Source organism: Kogia breviceps, chromosome 16 (assembly GCF_026419965.1).
Source record: "Kogia breviceps isolate mKogBre1 chromosome 16, mKogBre1 haplotype 1, whole genome shotgun sequence".
Taxonomy (NCBI): domain Eukaryota; kingdom Metazoa; phylum Chordata; class Mammalia; order Artiodactyla; family Physeteridae; genus Kogia; species Kogia breviceps.
In genome coordinates, this window is record NC_081325.1 from 10,075,733 (window position 1) to 10,088,941 (window position 13,209).

Below are 13,209 nucleotides of genomic sequence, written 5' to 3' on the forward strand. Positions count from 1 at the left end.
CTAAATGGGGAAGAGAGGGGAAATTTTAGGAAAACAGTTTATTGATTAATCTCATTTATTTGATGACAATAAATGTTGTATATAACCTTAACTTTCTTAAATAATGGGACCTCAAAATAAACTACTCTGCTCGGAGAGCGAGCAGTGCTGTTCTGAACCAGAATTCCCTTATATTCCCAAATGTTACAACTCAGATTCTCCCTGTGGGAAGTGAGTCTGATTTTCAAGCCTGTGAGTATACTTGCTACAAGTCTGTAAGGCTTTATTATGCTCTCCTGAGAAATTATTTGCCTCTATCTCTTTATGTTTGTTGAAGCTTATGAAGATAGTTTTAATTTCATCCATAAAATTTAACAAAATATTATTCTGGTTTCCTTTCATAAAATTTACTTATAAGGAGAAAGGGGGCAGAATGAGAGTTGGAGGACTAAGTTCTAGACCTGGCTCTGCCCCTGTGTAGCTGGACAAGTGATTTCTCTCTCAGACCTCCTCTCTGCCATCTGCCAGGGGAAAGCCTGAGAGTAGCTTATCTCTAAGGTTCTAAGTTTATGTAATTGTAATTCTGTGAGAGTCACTGAAAGGTATCATCATTCCCAGAGGGAAAAATTGCCATCAATTTCTAAAATACCCTGTTAAAAGGACTTGTTTTCAGTGACAATGTTTAGTATTGTGGGACTTCTGAAATCACATTTTTTAAAAAAATTCATGTTTAACCTAAACACTGCCTATTTAGGAAGACCTTTGTAAGGCACAGGGATTTCATAATCTCCCTTCTCAGTATAGATGAGTGTATTAACATGGGTAAGTCAGCAGCAGTCGAGTAGGTTATTTGTCAGGATTTCTGTTTATTTTTGGTTGATTTTTTTTGTTGTTAATACTGGGTGAGGTTCCCAGGAGGTTCAAACACCAATTTGCTAAATGATTGGGAGAGAAATGTAGAGGCAGAGATAAGTGCTTGTAGTACATATCTGTTTTAAATTGTATCTACTGTTCCAGAGAGTTAATGAAATTATACTACAGGGGGATGAGAGTGAGTCCCCTTGAGCCAAGCCCTGCCTGTATTCCTCTGCAAATTATTTATTCTGTCTGTACCTCAGTTTCATCATCTACCACATGGAAACAGGAATAGTACCTACCTCATAGGATTATTGTAATTATAAATGAATTAATACATTACCCACACATAGATCTATTTCTCAAATATAATAGGCATTCAGATGTTAACCACTTATAATGTCAGTGTTGATGATTGTGATTATTAGAGTATATTTATAAGTAAGGGTTGTTTTGGCCCTAGGTAAATTTTTCTTATTCATTCATTCATTCATTCATTCATTTATGGCTGTGTTAGGTTTTCGTTGCAGTGCGTGGGCTTCTTATTGCAGAGCGCGGGCTCTAGGTGTGAGGACTTCAGTAGTTGTGGCACACGGGCTTAGCTGCTCTGTGGCATGTGGGATCTTCCCGGACCAGGGCTCAAACTCCTGTCCACTGCCTTGGCAGGCGGATTCTTAACCACTGTGCCACCAGGGAAGCCCCACCCTAGGTAAACTTGTCACAAAGATTAGTAAACTCTTTAAGTCACTTGAAAATATTTGTTATGGGATAAGCTGAGTACATTAATCTCAATTTTTATATTGTCACATCCTTAAAGTGAACTAAATTCTGTTGTATTTTGACCCCATTTAAAGAGATTCATTTACAATAGATGAGGTGGTTTGTTTCTGTTTTGTTTGCTATTTATTCCAAAATCATCTGCCTCAATGTACTAAATGGCCACAGGGTTATTTTAGTGAAGAGCAGTTAAGAGCCTTGAATAATCACAGACAGACGTTGAATGATAAGAAGCAAGCCCAGATCCATGTGGAACTCAGGAAGGCTATGGAGTCTGCTGAGCAACGGGAACAGATTTTACCAAGAGACGTTACACCTGTGTGGAAGCTGCGTATCATGAGCTGTAAGAGAAAGGAAAAAGATTCAGGTCAGTATGTAAAGTTTTTGTTTTTATCAATTTTAAGTTTAAAAAATTATTATCTTATTAATAAAATTATTTCAAATGGTAGATAAAATGTTAAGAGGAGCAAAAATGGGCTACCAGTACCCACAAAATGATAATATAACCCTTAGATCTTTATTATTCTCAGTGTTTATTTTTAAACAATACTCTCAATGATTATCATTTCTTATATTGTATCTTTTTCCCCTTTCTCTAGTTGTGTTGAGTATCTGGCGTCCATCATCAGATTTATATTCTCTCTTAACAGAGGGAAAGAGATACAGAATCTATCATCTTGCAGCATCAAAATCTAAAAGTAAATCCGAAAGAGCTAACATACATTTAACAGCAACAAAAAAAACGCAGTATCAACAACTACCGGTATAAACTTTTCATCATGATTTTTCAGTTTTGATAGATGTGTATTTGTTTATTGAATCTACATATACTGATATATTTTTTTTCTTAGGCTTCAGATGAAATTCTATTACAAGTTTATCAGCCAAGGGAGCCGCTTCACTTCAACAAATTATTGGATCCAGACTTCCAGCCACCTTGTTCTGAGGTGGACCTAATAGGATTTGTAGTTTCTGTTGTGAAAAAAAAAGGTAATACACAGTGTGTTTAATGGTAGCTTTTTATTGATGCTTTTGAAAAACATTATATTTTAAAATTTGTCTTCCTTATGATTCATTGGAGCTACTAATAGGCAAGTTTGGTAACTAGTGATTTGAAAGTAGGCTTTTTTAACCTCGATTCTTAATGAAAAGAAATTCTACAATATTACAAGGAAACAACTTACATCCCATTCTGTGCTACTTAATTTTAAAGAAATTGCTAGAAAATGTTTTGCATATTAGTGATTACTAGACAAATAATCTTCTGCAGTTCACTGAGCTATCAAGCCTTCACCTCCTACTTCAGTCTTTACCACTTTCCAACATCTTAGCCAAATTCATTTATATTTTATTCCTTCAGTATGACATTGCTCATTCCTCCTTCCATACCTTGTTCCATAGATTTTATCTGAAAGCAAGTGTAAAGGCCCAACTATGTCTCAACTTAAGCACAAAAGCCTTCCATTCATTATTTTGTGCCAGGCTCCCTCAGCACTTGGTTTCACCACTTTGACCTCCCAGAACGCTGTCCCTCATCCCCCCTTCAGCTGTGTTGACACCTTCCTTGCTATTCTTTTTTATTTTTTTAAATTAATTAATTTTATTTATTTATTTATTTGGGGGCTGTATTGGGTCTTTGTTGCTGTGCATGGGCTTTCTCTAGTTGTGGTGAGTGGGGGCTACTCTTCGTTGCAGTGTGCAGGCTTCTTATTGCTTCTTATTGGCTTCTCTTGTTGCAGAGCACGGGCTCTAGGCACGCCAGCTTCAGTAGTTATGGCTCGCGGGCTCTAGAGCACAGGCTCAGTAGTTGTGGCACACGGGCTTAGTTGCTCCACGGCATGTGGGATCTTCCCGGACCAGGGCTCGAACCTGTGTCCCCTGCATTGGCAGGCGGATTCTTAACCACTGTGCCACCAGGGAAGTCCCTTCCTTGCTATTCTTGAGCCCACTTTCATCACAGAGCCTTTACACTCACTGCTGCCTCTCCCAGAAATGCTTTTCCCCAGGCGGCCACATAGCCGGCCACCTTGGCTCCTTGAAGTCTCTGGTCAAATGCAACCTCATAAGAAGCCTTTCCCTGAGCACCCTTTGTAAAAGAGCTGTACTTTCTCTGCTCCCAGCCGGCACTTTTACCCCTTTACTCTGCTTTATTTTTCTCCATAGCACCCACCAGCACTAACAATACATATTTATGGAGTTTTTTGTCTCCCTCTTCTGGAATGTTAGCTCTCTAAGGGCACTTTGCTACTGCTGTATCCTCAGCTCTTAAAAACAGTGCCTGGTCCAGGGTAGGGTCTCAGGTCGGTGGATTTCTTGTTTATCAACTGCCCTGTCACAATTTCTCCCTTCCTCAGTTCTTTGGCTAAGGTTTATTGTCAATGTTTTTTTCAAGAAGGTTTCAAATGTGCCATATTCCATGAGTTCCTCATATGTTTGAAATGTGAACCTGTTGCTCTACTTCTGAGACTGTATTTTGGCAGGCATAATAATATGGGTTCTTGCTTCTTTCTTCCCTCAGAACTTTGTAGAAATTGCTCTTTTGACATTGAAAAGTCTGGGACTGGCCTAATTTTTCCCCCATTTAGGTGATTGTCTTTTTATGTCCAGATGTCTGAAGAATATGTTTTGAAGTCCAAAAGTTGAAACTATGTCTTAGTATAAGCAGGCTGTATACAGTTCTCCTGGAACACAGATGCCCTTTTAATCTGCAGATTCAGTGCTTTCTTTGTATCAGAGAAATTCTGTAGTATCTTTGAATAAATCTGCTATTTCATTTATTGGGATTTCTACTTCAAGGACAGCAGTTAGTCTTATGTTGGATTATGCTTCATTCACCATGATTATATCCAGCCCTTATGTCAGTAATTTTATTTTCTGCAATATATTGATATGTTTTATTCCTTGCTATTTGTAATGCATGCATTCATCCCATTATGATAGTATACTGGTGTCCTCAGTTTATTTCTCTGGTCCTGCAGTCTCCTTTTGCCAGGCTATTTTCATCCCATATTCATATGCAAGCTTTTATTTTATTGAGTATATGTTCCTATTAAGTTCAACAGCATGAATCATTTTGAGGACTTCAGAAATTTTCTTCTGTTCTTCTAGTTTTGTTTACTTTATGGGATGTGCTCTTTGTCTTTTGCTATGCTCTTTTCCTCTTTTTATTTAACATGTTTTTGTTTAGTTGTGTTTTAGTGCTTTGTGGGGTCTTCTTTGACCATAGTATGTTAATATGCTACATGGTTTTTGTAGCATTTTATTTCATCTTGGTCACGCTTGGGTGACTCCACTTGTTATATTATTGTTATAGAGGGTGGGTAACTTTTATTTAATTCAATCAGTATTTACTGAATGCCTTTTATGTGCCAGGCACTGTTCTAAATGCTAAGTACATAGCAATGAACAAAACAGACAAGTATCCCTGCCCTCACGGAGCTTACATTATGGTCGAGGAGGGAGATCACAAACAAAATAAGTAGCACATACAGTTTTCTTAGTATGGCTAAGGAAAAAAATTAAGTCGGGAGTGACAGGTAGGATCGGGGGAAGGGGAGAGGAATGTAGCTTTAGATGGGGAAGTGAGGAGAGACCTCACTGCAAAGTTGACATCTGAATGAGAACTGAAGGACTAGGGGAGAGAGGCATGTGGACATCTGGGGGAGGAACATTCTAGGCAGGAGGAATGGCAATTACAAAGGTCATGTTACAGGAGGATCCTCCCTGGTTCCTTTAAGTATTAGTAGAGGCCAAGGAGTGAGCAGTAACAGCTGGGAGGAGGGAGTGAAGGACCAGGTAATGGCGTGGTCCTTGCATGTACTCTTTTTCTCTGAAGGTTTCAAGTAGAGGCGTTGACACCACCTGAAGAGGTTTTCACACCACCTGAGGAGGTTTTCACAGGATCACTCAGGCTGCTATACTGAGAATAGATTGTAAGGGGCGTGAGACTCAAAACAGGGAAATCAGCTGGAGGCTATTGCAGAAATTCAGGCAATTGAGAATAGTTTGGAGCAAACAAAATTAATGGAAGTGTCCAGAAATTGTCAGACTGTGGATGTATTTTGAAGGTAGAGGGACAGTGTGGATGAAGAGAGGAATCAAGGAGTGAGGGCCGGGGTTTCGGTCTGAGCGGCTGGACAAATGGAGTTGCCATTTCCTGAGGGGGGTGACAACGAGAAAAACAGGTGTGCAGGGAAGGTTGGGAGCTCAGTTTTGGGCCGTTAAGTTTTAGTTGTTTAATCTACTTAGAGATTTCTCCTTGACAGCTGGATATAGTTCTCAGGGACGGGACTGGGCTGAAGATGTAAGTTGGGAAGTCATCAACACACAGGTGATGATCAAAGTCACAAGGCTGGATGAGGTCGCTGGGCGTGGGAGTAGAGAGAGAAGAGAGCCAGGGCCCGACCCAGGCCCCTCAGAAGGTATTTGACAGCAAAGAGAGTGAGGTGAGGCTAAGAAGGGAGGGGTCGGAGATGCTGCCCAAAGAGGCAATGTGCAAAGCTCTTTGGAGACTGAGTCCAGGGAGTGCAGGATGAACTGGGAGCCTGGGCTTCTTGTGGAGACAGACATGCAATTAGTTCTCATGGTCCCACAGCAGACTGTGGTGTTGAGATGAGGTGCATGATAGAAAGAAACTTGCCAGCATCACAATGCAGTTCTTGACTCTTTTCCTCTGCTGTACTCAAGACCAATTTTCCCCCCTTAGTTACTGTATGAGAGCTGGGTATTTCAGTGCCTATTCGCTATATATTCCATATCCCTGGAAGATGTTATCTCTGTTCTAGATCACTTTCCCTAGCTCAGTAACCTCACCTATTAATTTGCTGAACCATAAACTGGTGGCTTAAACAACATACTGTCTCACAGTTCTGAAGGCTTGAAGTCCAAAATCAAGATATTGGCAGGTCTGGTTCATTCTGAAGGCTGTGAGAGAGATCTGTCCAATGCCTCACTCATAGCTTCTGATGGTTTGCTAGCAGTCTTTGGCCTTCCTTGGCTTGTAGATGCATCACCCCAGTCACTGCCTTCGTCTTCAAATGGCACTCTCCCTGTGTGCGTGTCTGTGTCCAAATTTCCCCTTTTTATAAGGACATTGGATTAGGATGTACTGAAATGACCTCAACTTGATTTTTGTCAGCAAGTACTATGTTTGCAAATAAGGTCGCATTCACAGGTTAGGACTTCAACATCTTTTACAGGACACAATTCAACCCATAACACAACTGTTATCCTGTCAGTCAATCCTGATCACCTGTTTTACACCATAGCCATTTTCATTATTTCTGATCAGAAAAGGAAAAAGTAAGGATACCCATTCTATTTGCTTTTCTTCAGATTTAAGGATAACAGAATTCTTAAAATGTGTGTCATTTCACCAATATGGGGAAGGAGACTAGAAGCTGAGCCCTCCTGTGCTTGGTTCTGTCCACAATCTTGTTTCTTTCCTTCATCACCAACTTTTAAATTTTATATCAGGATATTCCTTATTTGTATGTTTTTGGTGGACATTTCTTTCTTTTTAAATTTATCTTGATTTCAAGTATGAGAGAAAAAAATTTCTATCAGAAAGGTTCAAAGTGCCACCTTAAGCCTGAAATACCAGTTCTCCAAGACCCAATCTCTAATCATGTTTCCTAGCTTAAAATCTTTGGTGGCTCCCTGGCCCTTAGAAAATGAAACCAAAACTCCTTCAGATGCCTGAAAAAACCTTCAACCTCCTGCCTTAAACCACCACCCCACATACCTCAGTTAAACTGTACAGTTTCACATTCTTGACCCACTAAAGCATTTAACATTCCTACCTTTAAAAATTCATTCACTTTGCTTAGAATGGCCTTTTCCTTCCCATCTTGATGAATTTCCCCTATTCATTACTCAGCTTACATGTTGCCTGCTTCCCCATGGCTTCTAACAGAATGTGTTGTCATATTGCATTGAAATTTTAGCACCATAAGCAACAGGTTGTTTTGGAAATCTATTTTGATTTGTTTTTACCATTAGCATACCAAAATTAATGGCCATATTTAGAGGTTCCTTGTATTTTTAAATTTGTCTAACACAAATATAAGTGAAGTTTGATTTTTTGTTTTCTACTTTCTGGATTTTGTTTTTTCCATTTTAGGTCTTGCTCCTTTGGTCTATTTGTCAGATGAATGCCATAATTTATTGGCAATAAAGTTTTGGATAGATCTTAATGCAGACATTATTAAACCTCACATGTTAATTGCTGCAAGCAACCTCCAGTGGCGCCCAGAGTCCAAATCAGGAATCCCTACTTTATTTGCTGGAGATTTTTCCATGTTTTCTGCCAGTCCAAAGGAGGGCCATTTTCAAGAAATGTTCCACAAAATGAAAAATACTATTGAGGTAAAATTAGCTTTGAGCATTATCACGCATGTTGGCATTTTCCTATTTCAAGTCAAATGTCAAGGAAGTGGCAGCTTTTATGAAAATTGGATAGTTGACGTATAATGTAAGTTGAGATTTCATCACATGTCAATTGTTCATGAACCTGGGGAGATGCTGAGTGACAGCTATCAGGGAGAAAAGAATTTGAAAAGACTGAATTAGGAAAAGTTGTGAGAAGGATGTTCGGAGATACACAGACTATGTAGGTAAACTGGAAATTGGTAACAAGAATTATATGAGTTACCCATGATTTACAGCACTTGGCAGCGTAATTAGTTAATAATATTTAGAATCTAAATTTACATTTTAGGGACCTCCCTGACAGTCCAGTGGTTAAGACTCCATGCTTCCACTGCAGGAGGTACAGGTTCAGTCCCTGGTCGGGGAACTTAAGGTCCTGTATGCCGTGTGGCACGGCCAGAAAAAAAATTGTTTAATTTACATTTTAAACTCTATACAGTTTATACCTGTTTTTGATTTGAAATATTACCAAATAGGAGAACAAAGTTTATTGAGTGCTTACTGTATGTCTGGCCTTGTTCTAAGCCTGCCTCATTTAATTCTCCCACCAGCATCATGAAGTAGGGCAGTGGTCCCCAACGTTTCTGGCACCCAGGACTGGTTTCGTGGAAGATAATGTTTCCACGGACCGGGGCGGGCGAGGAGGGGACAGGGCGGCGGTGTGTGGTTCAGGCAGTGATGCGAGTGACGGGGAGCAGCAGATCACTTGCTCGCCCGCCGCTCACCACCTGCCGTGCGGCCTGGTCCCTAACAGGTCGCAGACCAGTACCAGTACGTGGTGTGGGGGGCAGTGAGGACCCCTGAAGCAGGGAACTGTTTACCCATTTCATTGATGAGAAACAGAAGTTAAGTCACACAGCCAAACTGGTAGAACCAGGATTCATACTTAAGCCATCTGAATGCAGAGCCCAAACTATTAACTACTATGCAATGCTGCCTCCCAGTAAAATTTTGGATTTTATAAATTGCTAACTTTTAAAAAAATCTACAGAAGCCTCTTCGTTCTGTAGTTTAATATTTGAAATGTGATAGTCAAAATTCATATAAATAAAATAATATTTTAAAAGCATTAGAGTAGCTAGCTATATAAAGAAATTTTGTATGTTTTACCTAGACTTGATGCACATTGTAAAGAATAACACCCTGGTTTATCTGGTTTCTAAACTGGGGGTTACATTCATTATTTGGCTCCCCTGCAGAGTACCTATTGCTTTACATCCCCGATTTTCTCAGACCATTCAAGGGCAGTTCAGAGATGACTGAGTGTCATTTATGTATCATTTTAAAGTTTAACAGAATACTGTTAGAAATTAGGTTAAACCATAACCAAATTGCTGGTATTTGACCATTTGTGACTTCTGAAACAACAGTTTCATGTGGTGTAACCAAATGTTATTTCAGTTAATTCTTGGGACACACATAAAACGGTTCTCATTTTACTCCTAACCTAAGGAGTACTCTGTGAGATGTTAGATGGTTTACGGCTGTTAGGTAGTAAATAAAACTGAGACTGAGTCCCAAATCCAGTATCATATGATAACTTGCTGATTAAACCAGATGGTTGGGAAGCTCTCTTACATTTATTTCCCTGACACACACACAGCCCTCTCCTTCTTTCCCGCTAACAGTTGACAGTTGCTATCAAATTTGGGTGTCTCATCCTTTTTTTTCTGGTCTGCATTTTTTACTTCTGATTTTAAAGGTAACCATTTACCTTTTCTGAAAACATGAATGTGTAGGTTTGCATTTTACAAAACAGCTCTTCCAATTTATTTTCCTAGAATATGGATATATTTTGCAATGATGCAGAAAACAAGCTTATTCGTATACTTAATACAAATAATCCCAAGTGGTCCACCCCAACTAAAGACTATACTTCAGCACCACACACTGCTCAAACAGTCCTTGATACGGGAAATAAGTTTCTGGTAAGTTAATCTAAATTTAAGGAACTTTATAAATATTATATCGAGAGGCAACAACATATTCTGATGTATACCTAGTAAACATGATAAAATGTAATTAAACTTAATTAGAAAGTGTCATTAATTGTTAAGTGCCTCCTGTAGGTATAGGTTATCTGGAAATCTTATCTTGTTTATTGAAGCCAGAGTGTAACACTCTTTGGGGCAAATTTTATAAACAGGTGCTTTGATTTTTAGCATCCCAAGTACATTTGATTGAAGAAAGTTTTTTTGCCTGTGTCTTTTTGCTTGGAGGACTATTCTATATAATTAGGGGTTTCTAAGTTCAATTTGATTTAACTCTTTAAATCACAATAAAAGCAAATCAAGCTAAAGTCTGTAATATTGGCTAAGGACTAATTCTTTAGCTAACACTTGCTAAGTTATGTATATTAACTCATTTAATCCTCACAACAACCCTCTGAGATAAAAATTATCTCCATTTTACGGATGAGGAAACTGACATACAGGAGGGGTTAAGCAACTGCCTTCAGTCACAAAACTAGAAAAGTAGGAACAGGCAGTCTGTATTCTTAAAATGGTTTTTAAATGCTTATCTTTGTTTAACTTGTTAATAACAAAAAGGAAGAGATTAAAGCATAAGTTATGTTCCCTACCTGTTTTGCTTTTAATCTTCATCTTTCTTTTCATGTCATTTTTATATCCTTATGCAAAAATATTTCCTTCTGGAATAAGAATAATAATATGAATGTCTCTTGAAATCATAGCCACTAGGAGAGTGAAAGTGTGTAGCATTTGTGTTAAAATATTTTTTAATGAAAAGCTAATTTGATTGTTTTATATATTGTGACATAATTATATAGGCTACTTAATCTTTTTATTAGATGTCTTCTCCCAGTAGTGAGATGAATTATCAAAGTCCGTTATCACTTTGTAAGCTAAAAGGGAAGTCTGTCTCCACACCTGCAGCAGCCCAAATGACTTCAAAGTCTTGTTGCAAAGGGGAGAAAGAGACTGATGACCCAAAAAACTGGAAAAAGAGAAGAGCCTTGGATTTCTTGAGCAGATTGCCTGTACCTCCACCTGTTAGTCCCATCTGTACATTTGTTTCTCCAGCTGCACAGAAGGCATTTCAGCCACCACGGAGTTGTGGCACCAAATATGAAACACCTATGAAGAAAAAAGAATTGAATTCTCCTCAGATGACTCCACTTAAAAAATTTAATGACATCTCTCTTTTGGAAGGTGATTCAATAGCTGATGAAGAACTTGCCCTGATAAACACCCAAGCTCTTTTGTCTGGTTCAGCAGGAGAAAATCAACTTACATCTATCAGTGAGTCCACTAGGACTGCTCCCACTAGTCCAAAAGATCATCTCGGACTGAAAAGGCCTTACACTGCATCTGTGATCAAAGAACAAGGGAATTCTCCAGCCAGGACAGAAGAACAGAAGACTAATATGCAGGACACAAGTACAATTTAAAAATGTATCCAAGAGACTGCAAAGGCGACAAAAACCAAAATGATGATAAATTAGGTATTGATACAACCTTTCCAGTTTGTAAAACATACACAACTTCAAACTCTACATCAGAATTTGCATAATGAGAAAAAGGAAAAAGTTCAAAATTTATCTCTGTGCTTGTATATCACAGCAATGCTCTTTGCCTGCTTCTATACTGGTACACTCTTATTTCGATTATATATCTTAAAACTGTGACTGTATATTCACTAATCAAGAAAAAAAATCTCCTTTAAATCTTTATGACTAGATTTGGTCACTCTAAGTATTATTTTACAAGCGAAGTAAACGTACCTGTTTCTTTTAGATTGTGTCCTTATAATTAAAAAAAACTAGGTTTCCAAAGTGCAGTTCTTTTGACTCATGTAATTCCCCTTAGTTTAGTTCCTACTTTAGGTTTGTTTTCCTTAATCCACATGTTGGTTCTAATACAGTTTTATCCTGATCAAAAAAGTCAGGATGAGTAAGATATTACAGTGGTGTTTTCTTTTGACCACTTCTTTATCCTTAAGTCAGCGTGACTACAAGAAAAATAGAACCCTCAGTGTACTTCCCTTTTATGATTCCAATGTGATCTGTAATTAAATTATTTATTAAAAGTTCAAATACTTTAAATCAGAAGCCGATTTCATAGTGTTAATTTGTTTTTGTTTCTGTTTTTTAACAAAATGATCGTCTGGACTGCAGCTTAAGAGAAAATCTTTCAAGTTGGCAGTGATTCTCCTTGCTTTATTTTTAGCCCTATCACAGGATTCAGCAGGTAGTCCCTTTTAAACCTAGTTTTCTCTAACCACCAAAGCAGAAGAGAACTAACTGTTCAATTCATTTGTTCCTTTAAGTTTCATAGAGACAAAAGAGAAAGCAGTTCCAACTAGAAGCTAATAGCATGGAGAATCAGGTTTTTTAATATGTCTTAAGTTTATATACAATATCATGTTTTTAAATCTTATTATAAACACATTTTAAAGCCAAGAATAAATCCTTTTAAAAAGCAATTTCCTTTCTTCCATAACTGTGACTGATGATTTTTCTCACTTCTGAAAATCATTAACGTAATAGTCTATTCTACTATTCTAACTTAAGTGTTCCGCCAGTCTTATAATGTGATTTTTGTTCCTAAAACAGTTTGCTCTTCACATCCTAATCATTTTCCCAGTGATCCATTCTAGAACAGGGAATAAAACTTGAGTCTCAGGTGAAAAAAAAGAATTTAGCCTTTTTTTTTTTTTTTTTTTTTTTTTTTTATTCTTGGAAAAATTTAAGCTCTAACCTCCCTTCATTCTTCATTACCATTTAGACTACCCATTATGGAGACATCTAATGCACACACTCCTTTTTATAAATTGTAAATAATATAGCCAAGCTATATAAGCAAAATGTGAAGCTTGAGTATATGTGGATATTATCCCCCCAAAAGTAACAATTTAATGATTACAAAGTCAACAATGTATACTGTGTGATAAAGGGTAAATGGTGAAAGCAATTTGTGTTACTTGATTCAGCAATCAGTCAATCACTTAATGAGAGCCTGCTGTGTATATAAAGCACTATGCCAACTCTGTAAGTGATGCAACTGTTAATACACAAAACAAGTCAGTGTTGAATGTTCAAAAAATTATATAAATCAGGAGCCATGGCTGTTGAAAGAAAAAATAGATCACTTCTGTGTGGGATAAATACAGTTGGCGGCATTTAATCAATGATTTTTATGTTCGAATCAG

At 37.9% G+C, this 13,209-nt stretch overlaps 2 protein-coding genes across 8 annotated transcripts in view; one reads left to right on the forward strand and one right to left on the reverse strand.

The window, feature by feature from the left end:
• Positions 1-12,105, forward strand: part of BRCA2 (BRCA2 DNA repair associated) — a 56,216-nt gene extending 44,111 nt beyond the window's left edge. Inside the window, exons 22-27 of the mRNA XM_059042199.2 lie at positions 1,780-1,978; positions 2,211-2,374; positions 2,463-2,601; positions 7,733-7,977; positions 9,822-9,968; positions 10,850-12,105. Coding sequence (XP_058898182.1) covers positions 1,780-1,978; positions 2,211-2,374; positions 2,463-2,601; positions 7,733-7,977; positions 9,822-9,968; positions 10,850-11,449 — 1,494 coding nt within the window. The 3' untranslated portion in view covers positions 11,450-12,105. The remainder of the gene's footprint in view (positions 1-1,779; positions 1,979-2,210; positions 2,375-2,462; positions 2,602-7,732; positions 7,978-9,821; positions 9,969-10,849) is intronic.
• Positions 1,877-13,209, reverse strand: part of N4BP2L1 (NEDD4 binding protein 2 like 1) — a 36,409-nt gene continuing 25,076 nt past the window's right edge. For 2 of the 7 annotated variants that reach the window (XM_067016549.1, XM_067016547.1), the window contains one exon: positions 1,877-1,952. Coding sequence is in view for 3 of the 7 variants with exons in the window: in XM_067016547.1 (XP_066872648.1) it covers positions 1,946-1,952 (7 nt within the window). In the remaining 4 variants the exon portion in view is untranslated. Of the gene's footprint in view, positions 1,953-10,621; positions 10,691-11,059; positions 11,136-11,353; positions 11,466-13,209 lie in introns of those variants that run through there. The other 5 variants (XM_067016545.1, XM_067016552.1, XM_067016550.1 and 2 more) reach the window with 5 other exon arrangements.